Raw genomic sequence first — 14254 nt, 5'->3', positions numbered from 1 at the left:
CCCCTATTTTAGCTTCATTACACTGGCTCCCAGTGTGTTTTAGAATTGACTTTAAAATTCTATTGATCACTTTTAAAGCTCTTCATGGCCTCTCGCCTTGTTATATTTCTGACCTTTTAGTCCCATACACACCAGCACGTACCTTGAGATCCTCGGGCAGAGGTCTGTTGTCTGTTCCAGAGTCTCGACTGAAAACTAAAGGGGACAGAGTGTTTGCTGTCAGGGCCCCGAGGCTCTGGAACAGCCTGCCTGAGGAAATCAGGTCGGCTGAGTCTGTGAACTCTTGTTCTTAAAACATACTTTAATAGGAGAGCCTTTCCCGATATTATTTGACTTTATTTTATCCCTTTTATTTTATTCTATTTTACTTATTTTATATTTATCTGTATTTTAGTCTTTTCAATGTTTTCTTGCTTTTATCTTGTATTGTTTTTGTATTATTGTCTTTTGGGTATTATTGTCTTTACACTTGTTAAAGCACTTTGTAACTTGTTTTTGAAAAGTGCTCTACAAATAAAGATTATTATTATTATTACATACATACATACATACATACATACATACATACATACATACTGTATATATTAGATATTTAACAGGAGCAGGCCAACTGATCTGCCACTTGCACAATGTCCATCTACAGTCTTAGCCTAATATCGGTTCACATACAGGATTATCGCTGTAGTAAGAGATGCACAGATTACAGTTTTCCTGGCTGATTCCAGTTAATGATTTTTTAAAAGGTCTGACCTGCCAATTCTGATTTTGGCCGATTTTTCTTTCTTTCTAAGAACTATAATTGGCAGCTTACACAAACTATTTATTGGAAAAGTCAATTTTTATTAGAATCCCTTCAGAACCAATAGCCTATAAATGTTAGCTATTCTCACTGGGGTCCATTCAATTGTATGGTCATAAGGAAACATTGATTATTAAATAACATTAGCATGTTCACTGGAAGGAGCTGAAAATCAATTGCACACCATTTAATTTATTAGTGTTTAATCACAAACTACAGTAATCTGCTCACCTTGCTTTTCCCCTCAGACACAGAAGCACACATCTACACCTGTCTGTCTGTCCATCTCTCTCTCTCTCTCTCTCTCTCTCTCTCTCTCTCTCTCTCTCTGCTATGACGTTATTTGTCAGCAGTTTGTGTCAGCCGCGTAGGCTTGTTGTTAATTACCGATAGAGACCACCGTGGTATGAATGACATCGTCACCACCGTTATGGAGTCACCAATTATTAGTGTGGTTGGGGAGAAAAGGGGATGAGGAGATGCTGGTTGTGGGGTTCCAGAGCAGGACTGAGCAGAATCTACTTCAGCACTGCGTGCGGACTGAGGATGGAGTGTGTGAGCTGCTGAGTGTTGTGCTGGAGTAGCAGTAACAGACCTGAGAGAAGGGCTACCCGCTGGTGCAGGGTAGAGACGGCCTCCGGAGCGTCTGAGCACAGCCTCCTTCACCGTTGAAATGTGATGGGCAGAAATTTCACCGGTCAGAGCTGAGTAGAAGAAAAAAAACAGCCTATTTCAGTCCCCAGCTGATCAATCTGCACGTTTCTAACTGTAGAAGATGAGTTACAAAAAATAATCAGTTATCATAACTTTTTTAACTCATAACTCACCATCATCTGTATTAAAGACAAGAATCAGTTCATCCAATGTTTAAAGTGAATAAAACAGCTCTGCCAGCCTACTTAACATTACTCAAGTTTCACAACTACTGAAGGATTTAACTGGTTTTCTGCCACCGGACTCCTGTGAGAGAAAAAGCAGTGGACCACACCACTATGAGGCAAGAGAGGGGAGACTCAAAATGTTTCTAAACTTACAACGCACTTTTATTGCCCTGTTTGCGTTTGTATTGTTACTGTTATTGTTACTATTTACACAATTATTGTAAGTATATATCATTATATTATTTTATGTATAGACCTGACCCCCCCGTCCCCCCCGTGATTAGCGCCTATGCTCGCAAGCTCCTCCCGCGGGTTGCTGCAGGCTTCTCCCGCGTCACTTGCGGAGCTCCTCAACTCCGAAAACTTTTGAAAGCACATTTTGTTCCGCCATCACTTCTTGTAAAACTGTCAATATTCGAAATCTACACAGTTGATTTCTCACCTCAAAACTGGACAAAAGTGGATTTAGTGATGAAATAGCATATGAAAATTGTAAAATATCAAACTTTCTGCTGCTGGCCTCTGTCAGGCGCGTGCAATGATGATGCAGTGAATAGTGACGATTCTCTCTGACCAGTCAGTAGTCTGCTGTGTTTTTCACATCACATTTTAGTATTGCCTCAGCTCGCTTGGAACCTCAACAGAGGTGCTACGAAAAAAAGTACATGGAAGCAGGTACAGGTACAACTTTTCCACAATGGAAAACCAAAAAATGTCGAGTTGAGTCAAGCTGGTACCGTACAGTGGAAAAGGAGCATTAGTGAAAGCTGTAGTTTATACTGTTTATTAGCACTTCTATGTACTTGTGATTCATATAAATGTTCGTACACAAAGTGCTGTCCAACTGCTGTCTGTGGACGTGTTGCTACAGTGTTTAGTATGAGTAAATAGCTGCTCAGTAGGGCTGCAACTAACAACTATTTTGGTAGTCGATTAATGATGATTCGATGATTGAAGCGAATAATCGACTATTCGGATTATGAAATGCAAAATTACACAATGCGTCTTATTACACAATACGTCTTATTTAGCTATCAGCTTTTAAATTAATCTTGAGGTTGTTTTAGGCATGTGCTAATTAACAGTCACGACAATAAATACTGCTTTCAAAAATGCATCTTTTAATAAACGTTTCTGCTGCAGCAAAAGAAAGTTCCACTGAAATCAAGTCCTGATCTGAGCAGCTGATCTGCTGTTTAGTGACGGAGCAGTTTACACGCCGGTACTGCAACACACCGGGATAAACTGACACCATATACAAAGTTTATTTAATAAAAGTTTATTGTTAACCTGGAAACCAAGATACCGGAGTCCACAGTCTCAATGTCCACCCCCTGAATGTTCACAGTTACCTTGGAGACATGCTTACTCCTGCAGAAGTCCACCGCCAGCTCCTTAGTCTTTGCTGCATTGATAAGGAGGTGGTTTAGATTGCACCAGTTCACAAAGTCCTGATTCAGTTCTCTGTTCACTCTGTCATCCCCATCAGAGATGAGACGGCAGAGTCATTAGAAAACTTCTGGAGGAAGCAGTCTGAGGTGTTGAAGGTGAAGTCTGCAGTGTAGAGGGTGAAAAGGAAGGGTGCCAACACTGTTCCTTGTGGTAACCCGTGCTGCAGACCAGTGTCAGACTGACAGTCCTTAATCCTCACAAACTGTGGTCTGCTGGTGAGGTAGTCCAGGATCCAGGTTGAGAGATAAAGGTCTACTCCAGCGTCCTCCAGTTTGTCTCTCAGCAGCGTAGGCTGGATGGTGTTAAAAGTACTGGAGAAATCATAAAACATGATCCTCACAGAGCTTCCAGCTTTTCCCAGGTGGGAGAGGGATCTGTGGAGAAGGTAGATGATGGCGTCATCCACTCCGATGCCAGGCTGGTAGGCTAACTGCAGTGGGTCCATTGACGGGTTCACCAGGGATGAAGATATCCAAGAAGTCTTTCAAATGTCTTCATCAGTGAGACGTCAGAGCCACCGGTCTGTAGTTCATGTCCTTGGGGTGTGGTGTCTTAGGCACAGGAACCAGACATGATGTTTTCCACAGCTGTGGGACTTGCCCCAGCTTCAAGCTCAGGTTGAACATGTACTGAAGAGTCTCACACAGCTGACCGAAGATGCCTTCCTCATCTTCAGTCCTCCTCAGTTCTCCTCTCACCTGGTTAACGCTAACAGACAGTTCTGTAGTTGGGTGCTCAGAGCTGACGGTAGCTGTAGTCTGGGGAATGGGATACGGAGGAGTAGGTGTGCTGGAGGTGTGAAAAGGCTCTGAACCAAGTGTCAACTAGGGCTGGGCCGATAGACGATGCCATCGTCCATTGGTGATGGTTGACAGACATCACGACGTTGAGCCGGCATCGTGATTGTAAAACCCTCAAATTTTGACATTATACCACCCTGTGAAAGCAGGTTTTAATGACCACAAACATTCTTATTATTGTTTTTAAGTATGCTTTGCACCTGCCTCAGAATTCTCTTCTCCCCACACTCTGACACACTCACACACACCTACACCTCAGGTAAACACCCCGGCTTTCCCCTCCTCTCTCTGTCTCTCCTTCCGCGTCTGCTCCATTTTCTCCATCAGCAGTATGTTTTATAAAGTCACATAAAAATTAAAATGGTGATTGGAGGGGCAGACTGGGTGATATGGATGCACATCTGTCAGTAAATAATAAGCATCACATATTCAGTAAAGTATAGTATACATAATATTTAATATTTGAAGATATAAATCTGGGGGAGCCCGTTTGAATGGCCCTGATGCAGCTGATACCAGTTCAGACATCTTTAGCAGGTCCCACAGACCCAGGTGAAACACAGGCAGCCTCAGACAGTACGAGCACAGCCAGAGATGTACAGCCAGCATCAGATCCAAGCAGCTCAGACCCTAATGGAACAGATGCTGCTCCACCAAATGACCCAGCAGATTGGCCCCCAGTCTTAACAGACTTTGAGGACTGAGTTAGTGCACAGAGGTCCATTCAAAAAAGCTAGAAGAGGTTTCCATTCAAGCTTCTCACAGACACAGACTGTTTTAATGATGATTGTAGTGAGAGCACTATGGTATCAGGTGTAACTGTTCAGCAATGACAAATTGTTTACGTGGCTCACAAATCTCAAACATTTCACCACATCAGCAGAGCAATAATGCAGGCTAAGCTTCTGCACAGTAAAAAAATATCTTTTCTCTTGACTCAGTTTTCTGTATTGTGATTCACAATAAGTTATGATACTGTATTCAAACCTGTCTTCAATGAATTTAAAAAGATAGGTTGCTCTTTGTAAGATCAAAAGATTTGAATGTGTAGTACTTTTTACTTTTGATATTTTAGTGGGGTATCTGTACTTTTACTTAAGTATAATAATTAAGTATTTTATAAATTACTGATAATTATTGTTAGTGTGTGTCAGTCACCCAGTCCCCCTCTGTGCAGGTATTCCTCAGGGATCTGGAGTGGGGGCGTCAGCAGCAGAGCTTCTGGAAGAGGCTGCACTTTCGCAAGGTGGAGAAGGGAGTCCTGCAGATTCTGCAGATGCTGGAGAAGGACTCTCTACCTCCTTCCACAGGATACAGAAAGTAACTGATAAAAATCAACCTTCAGCAGCATATCAGAGGAAAATCTGCAGCTAATATAAACCAGAGGTCCAGGAGACGCAGCTTGATTATTGTAAAGGACATGACTTTATTCAACAATATTTTCAAAGCAGCTTAAAGCTAAACTCCCTGACTTTGTACTAAAACAGGTGGTGGGTGGGAATGTAGTAGTGAGGATGTAGAGCTCATTGTTGTTTTATGCAGACAGTTTATATGGACCGCCTGTTGTTAGAAAGAGGTCGTAGACATACTGGAGGATTTAGACTGGGGGGATGCTTGGAACACCTGACTATAAAATGACTTCCATGCCTGCCTGAACTACTGTGATATTGCTGCACTGGGTGTTTTCCAAATGTGACTGTGTTGTGAATATTCAGCTGACAATGTGTGCATTTGCCTACTGTGGATTAACACATTTGACAATTAATTTTCTTCCCGGGGCCAATAAAACACACTGCAACCCCCTCCCTCTCGCTCTCTCTTTCTTTTCCTTGCCACGATGGCCACGTGCTTGCTCATGGTTGGTCTCTGTTAATAACATTACAAAGAGTACAGTCTAGACCTGCTCTACATGAAAAGTGCAATGAGATGAGAATGAGTATTTTATGAAATGATGCTCTATAAATAAATAAAACTGAATTGAATTGTGAAAAACAGCTAACTGCTGGATATAATAGAAAGTATGTTAACAGGTATCACATAATACAGTATACGATACAGAACAAAAAGGATTTTTTTAAAACATTAGCGAAATAATTCCAAATTGGAATGTTATACAAAAAAAATAAAGAAAGAAAGAAATATATTATACAGCACTTTAAATGATTGAAAGAAGAGTTCCAAACAGCTGCCTATTTATGATTAGAATGACAATGTTAAAAGGAGTCCTATGTGCCTAGAAGAACTGACCAAATATTGACACCAAATATTGATGTGATCTAGATTTTTCTTCTGTTCACTCATTCATTTTCATTGTGTTAATTTGATTATGAATAAATATAATCTCTTAACATGGCTATTTTTGACATATTCTTACTTTACAGCATTTTGGACGCTACTTCAAAGATGTGTTGGATTAGTATTATCAGAGCATATAAACAACACGCAGACATCTAGTTCACTCTACATGGACAGCAAATTAACCATTATAACCATATTACAAATTACATGTTTGCAACATATGTATATGCAATACGTGATTTTGCAGAAATCAAAGTTCTGTATAATTCTTTGTCCCATGTCACACTTTATTTCTCTTTTTGCAATAAAGATTTATGGAGGAAAAAAAAAAATCTGATTTTTTTGAATGCACCATCAGTCACCACTCAGTCCTCTCTATCCAAGCGTGCAGGAGAAGCTACGGTGGCGGACACGCTCTGTCAGTTCTTGTGCTAAATAATACCTGTGGTCCTCCATTTGTCCAAATTTCACTTATTTTCTTACTTCTAATAAACCAAACCACTACGACTACTCCTACTACAACTACCACTACTACTAATGTTAGTTGTTGTTATTGTTCTTCTTCGTATGTATTCAACATAGTGACAAAACATGCTCTGTAGAGCAGTTTGTCCGTTTGGCTCATTCTAAGGTAATAAAAATATAACGGTTCATTATGTAAGGTCTTTATACAGCACTGAAAACAAAGTTATGGATATTTGGCCTGTACTACAAAGCATGGTAACTTATCCAGGTAACTTCATGACGTCTGGTGTAACTTCCCGGTTAACCTGTACTACAAAAGGTAGATAGTTGTTTCCCGAGGTCTGTTGACATGGCAATTTTACGCGGCATTTCTAAACTGCTCCGAGCAGGTTTTGTTCATGGTTATCTCGAGGTTACCCTGCACTTGGACTACATATCACATCTGTACTCAGATGAGAAGTAGGATATTAATACACACCACTTCATAAAATATGTTTAGATTTCATCCTGATTTGCTCCACTGCGGGATAGTTTCTTAGATGTAGCCCATCTATAGTCTATAATTGAATTCTCTTAAGTGTTTTCACATATTTAGATTTAGACTATTTTACATGTCCAAAAATAGGGAGCCAGGGTGGGGGTTAATAACCGAGAAAAAAATTCTATATAAAAGTGAGAAAAGTAAAAAAAGAAAATATTGGAAATTCCCTGAAATGAATGTCACAGAAAATCCCACCATTGTGTTTTCTTCTGAATACGGCCAATCCACGGCAAAGTCTCTAATGTGCTTGATAGTGATTGTGGGCTAAACTCACGAGTATTTCCTCACTGCAAAATCCAGTTGCAAAGTTTAATATAACTTTCCAGTGCATGCATACTACACGACAGACAGGTGTGTGTGATGTTGCAGCCTTGCAAAGTCTAATGTAACCCATCCTATAGTTTTTAGTTTACATAACATTACATACATGAGCTGTGTTATGTACTTATTTCAACCCAAACTATGATCTTTTCCTAAACCTAACTGATGGGTGCGTCAAACACGGCCATGGGATGAAAACATGCTGAGGAATCAGTAACTTACAGTTTATGGCGGTTTCATAGACAGCCCACTAAGCTGTTTGTTGTTGTTTTCAACCAGCCACTGCTATGTAGTCAGATGTGTGGTCTGTTGCTCCTTTGACCACACCCAGCTGCTGCATTGCAGTGAGATCTTACATCACTTTTGAAAATTGCATCATAAAATGTATAACTTTAATGTCAAACTGCTGACCATGCATTACCAACAAGTGAGCTAGCATTAGACATATTTTAAATGTGGGCAAAAGAGGGCACTTTTACAGGATGAGTACTTAACAGTTTATGTCAGAAAGTCTGATCGGTGCATCCATAACATCTTCCAGATTTTTGGCTTCCATGTTTATTGGAGCCACAGTCAGACACATCTATGCAAAGCAATATTGATAAAATTTGAAATGTGCTTTTTAAGCCAGCAAAATGTGACTGTACATTATTGTAGAATTTAAGAGTCTCACATCCTGGGGGAAAAGCTGACAGCAGATAATTCTGTACCTCTGCTGTAGGTGGACTCATCCCCCCCAGAGATGCACCCCACCACTGTGGCGTGGTCTGCAAATGGTGTTGCTATGGTGGGTGGGTGTAGAGGGTATAGAGCAGGGGACTCAGCACGCAGCCCTGCTGGGAGCCAGGCCTGAGGCTTAAGGCCGTGGACATGTGGGGGCCCACTCTGACCCTCTGTGTGCATTCTGTCAAGAAATCCTTGGTCTAAAAATCAGGTGGAGTGTGGAAGTCCCAAGTGTGATAGTTTGGACACCAGTCTGATGGGGAGGATAATGTTAAAGGCAGAACTAAAGTCTGTGAAGCGCACGCAGCATAGCTCCCTTGCTGCTCCAGGGCAGACAATGGTCTGGGACAGAGACTGGTTGAAGACCTCAGCCAGTTGGTCAGCACAGTCCCTTAGCATGTGTCCAGAGATGACACTAGGACCGGCTGCCTTCCTTGGACTGACAGCTCACAGTGTGCGCCTCACCTCTTCCACTGTGAGGATGGGGTTGTTGTGGGCCTCTGGGTGTAGCGTAGCTGCCTTCGGATACTTCATCTCAAAGCAGACAAAAAAGTGGTTCAGCTCCTCTGCCAGTAAGGCATCACCTTCGGCAGCTCCAAGGTTGGTCCTGTAGTTGGTGATATGTTGGAATCCCTGCCACACCTGCCTGATGTTGTTGCTGCTCAGGTGGTCCTCAGTCTTTCTCCTGTAGTCCGACTTGGCCTTCCGGATGCCTCTCTTCTGGTTGGCCCGTGCCAAGCTGTTGAGAGAGCCCTGTCGCCTCCTTTAGCAGCTGCTGGACCTCTGTGGTCATCCAGGGCTTCTGCTTGGTATAGACCCGAATGTGTTTCTCGACTGTAACAATATCAGAGGTGGGACCATGTCGTTGTTTTACAAGTCATGAGTCCAGGCACATGCAAACATAGACATCAAAAGGGGCTTCATTTACATTTACTCATTTGGCAGACGCTTTTATCCAAAGCGACTTACATTCGAAGAACAACATACAAGCATCAACAGAATATCAAATACAGATCTAGAACTGACAATACATACTAGTAAGAGCAGCAATAAATACTAGTAAGAGCTCATAGTACATATCACATCAATGGGGTAAATACCTAGGGAAGGAAGTAAGAGTTAACAAAAAGTGCAATCAATACAAGATAATTGTAGGGGATAGAAGAAGAAGAGCACAGGAAGTGCATGTTAGAGGTCAGGAGTTAGAGGTGTTATAAGAGGAACTGTTGTTTTGAGTTTTCAAGAGCTTCTTGAAGTTAGAGAGGGACGCCCCTGCTCTGATGGTGTGTGGTAGCTCCTTCCACCATCGTGGTGTCACAGATGAGAATAGCCGGGACTGGGATTGCTTTGTGTGAAGGGATGGCAGAGCCAGGCGGCGTTCGTTGGAGGAGCGTAGTGGCCGAGAAGGAACGTAAACTTGTATTATGGAGTTTAGGTAGATGGGTGCAGACCCAGTAGTCACTCTGTATGCAGCATTAGTGACTTGAATTTTATTCTGGAGGCCACGGGGAGCCAGTGGAGGTCACTGAGTAATGGAATGACATGAGTCCTTTTGGGCCAGACGCCCAAAACCAAAGACCAAAAACCAGACGCGCTGCTGTATTCTGAACCATTTGTAGGGGTTTCACTGCACAAGCTGGAAGACCTGCTAGGAGGGCATTGCAATAGTTGAGGCGAGAGATAACCATGGCCTGTACCAGAAGCTGGGTGGCGTACTGAGTGAGGTAGGGCCTGATTTTCATTATGTTGTATAGAGCAAAGCGGCACAACTGAGAGACAGCAGCAACATGGTCTGAAAAGAACAGCTGGTCATCAATCATGACACCCAAGTTTCTCACCACCTCCCCTGGAGTTGGCCTTTAGACATGCAAAACTAGAGACATCGCCTGGTGTTTTGGTAAGGACCTGCAGAGACTCAATCAGAAATGCATCGCTTAAGGATTGTGTATTCAAAAGCCTTAGTGAACCCCTCTCGCCGTAAAGGTGTTACTGGAGACACTTAGCAGGACAGCAAGAGGGCTGTCCTCAAAAGTATCACCCGTCCTGCCTCACCCTGGTTCCTTTTCCCACAGGATGGCTGGGCCATAAAACACCACTCTCTTTTCTTTCTAGCTGATGTGGAAATGTGATAAGCCAGGTTTGCGAAAGGGGGGACACTAACAACCCCTGCCTTCTTGAGCCAACAAATGTTTCATTATAAACTGTGTTTTGTTCTGTTAATAATAATAATAATAATCCTTACTAAGTTAGTAGTGGTGTTTGCCTCTTAGTTAGTAATAATGACCCTGTTGTTATCCTTTAGTGACGTTTGAAGACTAGAGAATCATAAGAAAGTAATCTTAAAGAGTTTCCTAATTTCCTTTTGTTTTGTTTTAATTTCTCCCTATTATTCCCTAGTAATCACTGTTTGTTTAGTATTAACTAATGCTTTAGCTAAATGTTTCGTATACAATTTCTTATTAAAACGTTCATCCTTCCCAGTTCCCAGTTCAAGTGGTGAATCTCAAAGTTGAATATCTACTGTCCTCTCATAGAACCTGAGCTCCATCAAGAGGAAAGAAAAGGTATAACACACAAGCGTTTAAAACTCAGCTTACACCGAGAATGAGCATCGAATATCTATCACAATGTCATTGTGTAAGGGATTCTTTGCTGCAATGCTTTCATCTATTTTGTCTCTTGAGTTAAAACATGTAACCATTAAGTTTACACTGGAAACATGTAGTTAAGCTGTGTTACGCCTTTTATTAAGTATCATAACAATTAATAAACAATTAACCCTCTAGTGTTTAATCTTGTTTTGCTTGTCTTTATCTAAATGTTTAGAACTAAGTATTTTTCAAATGTTGATATTGTGATTAAATGAAAATACGTGCAAAATATATTTTCTTTATCCCACTAAACGTTAACACTTTGAGGCCGAAGTATAACTCCACCCGGGAAACCCACTCCCAAAATGATGTCACCACGTCCCAAAAAAAGAGAATAGATAAAAGACCTTGTCGTCTTTTGTCTCACTCTCTTGAAAACTAAAACTCTTGTACTCCCTGATGCAGATGTATTTATTGTTGTTCATTTCATTTGGTGTTTGATATTTATGTCTTGCAACCAAGTTATCATCTTCATCATTCACCCTCAGCCCAGAGTTAAACCTGCATGCCCTTCTGTTCTAACCTGGCTCTAACACTGCTTCTCAGCAGCTCTGACTAAAAATAGAAATTTCAAAACACCAAAATCGTCTCTTTTTTTCCCGTTTCTTCCTTTTTGGTTTGAAATGACAGACAAAAAAAGGTGGTTTTCACGTTTGTTTGTTTCATGGTTGAAACGAAAAAACAAACTATCAAAACGTACACAGACCAACTAGCTTAACCTGAGTTGTGTAAGGTTAGTAAGTTAGCTTAGCTTAAGTGTAAATACGTGGTGAATTCACTGTTTGTCTTGTTAAACTTATTTATTAGTTTGTGGACGCTGAATAAAAGCAAAATAGGTTTACGCTCATTGTAGCTTCAGCTTCTTTGCTGTCTAGGCTTGGACATTAGACTGGCCAAGCCTAACGTTACATTATTCCTGACTGGCTGTAAGCATGTTTTCTAATCTTGCCAATGTGTTAACATTCATATTGGTAAAAGGTGGTTAATGTGCACTGACGGCAAGAGTCTACATAATGGCATTCCTAGGTAGCGTTAGGTGCCGATAAAGTAAATTCAAAACACAACGCGGAGTGACATTTTATCTTTAAGCAATAGCTCACGAAAGGCCGTGGTATACGCTCATTATATCACAGTTAAGGGGCGTTGTTCGGCCTGACGCGAAGATTGTGCTTCATGAAGTGACCTAACATGATCATAAAATGAAGTGCATCCTTTATCCATTGAGAGCTAGAGGGGGGGAAAGGGCTATTCCACCGCAGTAGAATGGCACGTCTTGCTAGCAGTGTGAGAAAGGCAACAAGCTCAGCAAAATAAGGCAGCAATAAGAGGCCAATGGGTAGGACGCCAAACAGGGCGAGTAATGATGAGGGGTGAATTGGCAGATGTGATGGCTGAGAGGGTGTCAAAAACGCTTAGCCAGAAAGGAGCAACGGTAGGGCAAGACCAGAACATGTGACTGAGATTGGCTGGACTTTGGTGACATTTGTCATAGATTGGATCGATGTCAGCTAGATACGGACAAGCTTACTTTTAGACCAGTGAACTCTGTGAATCACTTTGCACTGTAACACTCCATGGTGAGCACAGACTCGACTCAGGGTATAGCCCAAAGTGCCGCCTGAACTGGTTCCAGATTCTAAGGCAGTTTTTCACTTACACACTTCTGGAGTGTGCAGTTGGTGAAGAAGTCAAGGGGAGGCACAGCAGGGACATCCTCTGAGGGACTACACGAGGCTTCCTCAACCTGCAGCCATGGTGGAGATTGGCTGTTGGTGTGGCACCAGTGCAATATTGTTCTAATGTTTGCAGCCCAATAGTAGAGCAAAAAGTTGGGCCGAACTGTTTAGGTTTTTGTAGAATTTCTTTTTTAATTTTAGGGGTGCTTTTATTCCAAATAAATTGTGAGATTAAGCTATCAAGAGAGTGGAAAAAGGGTATAGGGAGGAAAACAGGTATGCACTGGAAAAGATACGAGAACTTGGGAAGTACATTCATTTTAATACAATTTATTCGGGCCAGCGAGAAACTGAGGCAAGAGGACCACCGGTGGATGTCTTGGGATAGTCTGGCTAAAAGAGGGGAGAAGTTATATTTAAATAGTTCTTAGTTGGTTTTTGTCACACAGACACCCAGATATTTAAAGTGCTCCAGGGACGTTCGGAATGGTAACTTTGAAAGGGGATAGGCGTTGGCCGCTGCACTAACTGGCATAAGTTCGCTTTTATGCAGATTACGCCCAAAGTCTTTCAACACAGTACAAGGGGGATAGATTTGTCTGGACAAGAAAGAAAGACCAAGGGGTCATCAGTGTACATAGTTTACTATTGAATACTTCAGCACTGTATTTGTTTTACATTTATGTTTAAATTAATAGCCAATATTTACTTCTGTTTGTAAGACCTGTTCAGGTATCATGGAAAACATATATATAAGGTGACATTGCAGGAGTTTGTGTTGGCTGTGGGAGAACATTTGAGAGCTGTTATAATTCAGCTTCCATTCAAAGTCCTAAAAACTACAGTCCACGTCCATTTCCTGTTTAGTTTTTGCATGAAAAACTTAATTTTTTGTGAGGCCCATGAGTGAGTTTACATGTTCCATAAGATTAGTTGCTGTAGATGTCTAGGGCAATAGTGGAGAGCGATCTTGGAAAATAATCATGGGGGTGGTGTTCCCAACCAACCCAAGACTTATATTACTGGGGGACCTCTCGGTCTTACAGTCAACAGTTTTAATTATATAGCACTGATTCACATCAAAAGTTATCTCATTGCATTTTTCATATAGAGCAGGTGTAGACAGTACACTTCTTCTCTCTCCTTCTGTCACTTCCTGCAGGTGTTTCTGGCTCTGGAGCTGTGGAGTCTGGATCTGTGGTTGTGAGTCACCTGCTGCCCCCGTGTTCCTGCTCGAAACCCTATGCTACAATTATGTATAACTAGTTTCACTGTTATTATTATTAACATTACAATTATTATCATAAACATTACTATAAATCTGTATCATTATTCATTCAGTCTTTAACAACATTACCTTTACTGTCTGTAACTGCTGTGTGTGTATATTGTGTAGGCTGCCCCCCATCCCTCTTTATGGCTACATCTCTGTCTCTCTCTCTCTCCCTCACCCACAACTGGTCGAGGCAGATGGCCGCCCACCCTGAGCCATGGGTCTTCTTGAGGTTTCTGCCTCTTAAAAGGAAGTTTTTCCTTGCCTCTGTCGCCTAGTGCTTGCTCTTGGTGGGAACTGTTGGATTTCTGTAAATAACATACATGAGTATGGTCTAGACCTGCTCTTTCATGAAAAGCGCTCAGAGATAACTG

General features: G+C 41.6%; 1 protein-coding gene across 1 annotated transcript in view; it reads left to right on the top strand.

The window, feature by feature from the left end:
* nlrx1 (NLR family member X1) overlaps positions 1-5734 on the top strand; it is a 40616-nt gene extending 34882 nt beyond the window's left edge. The window contains exon 10 of the mRNA XM_046074057.1: positions 5110-5734. Coding sequence (XP_045930013.1) covers positions 5110-5256 — 147 coding nt within the window. The 3' untranslated portion in view covers positions 5257-5734. The remainder of the gene's footprint in view (positions 1-5109) is intronic.
* Positions 5735-14254: the final 8520 nt, after the last annotated feature.

The sequence above is a fragment of the Micropterus dolomieu genome, linkage group LG17 (genome assembly GCF_021292245.1).
Source record: "Micropterus dolomieu isolate WLL.071019.BEF.003 ecotype Adirondacks linkage group LG17, ASM2129224v1, whole genome shotgun sequence".
Classification (NCBI taxonomy): domain Eukaryota; kingdom Metazoa; phylum Chordata; class Actinopteri; order Centrarchiformes; family Centrarchidae; genus Micropterus; species Micropterus dolomieu.
Note: the sequence above shows the minus strand (reverse complement) of the source record. Positions and strands in the feature narration are given on the sequence as shown.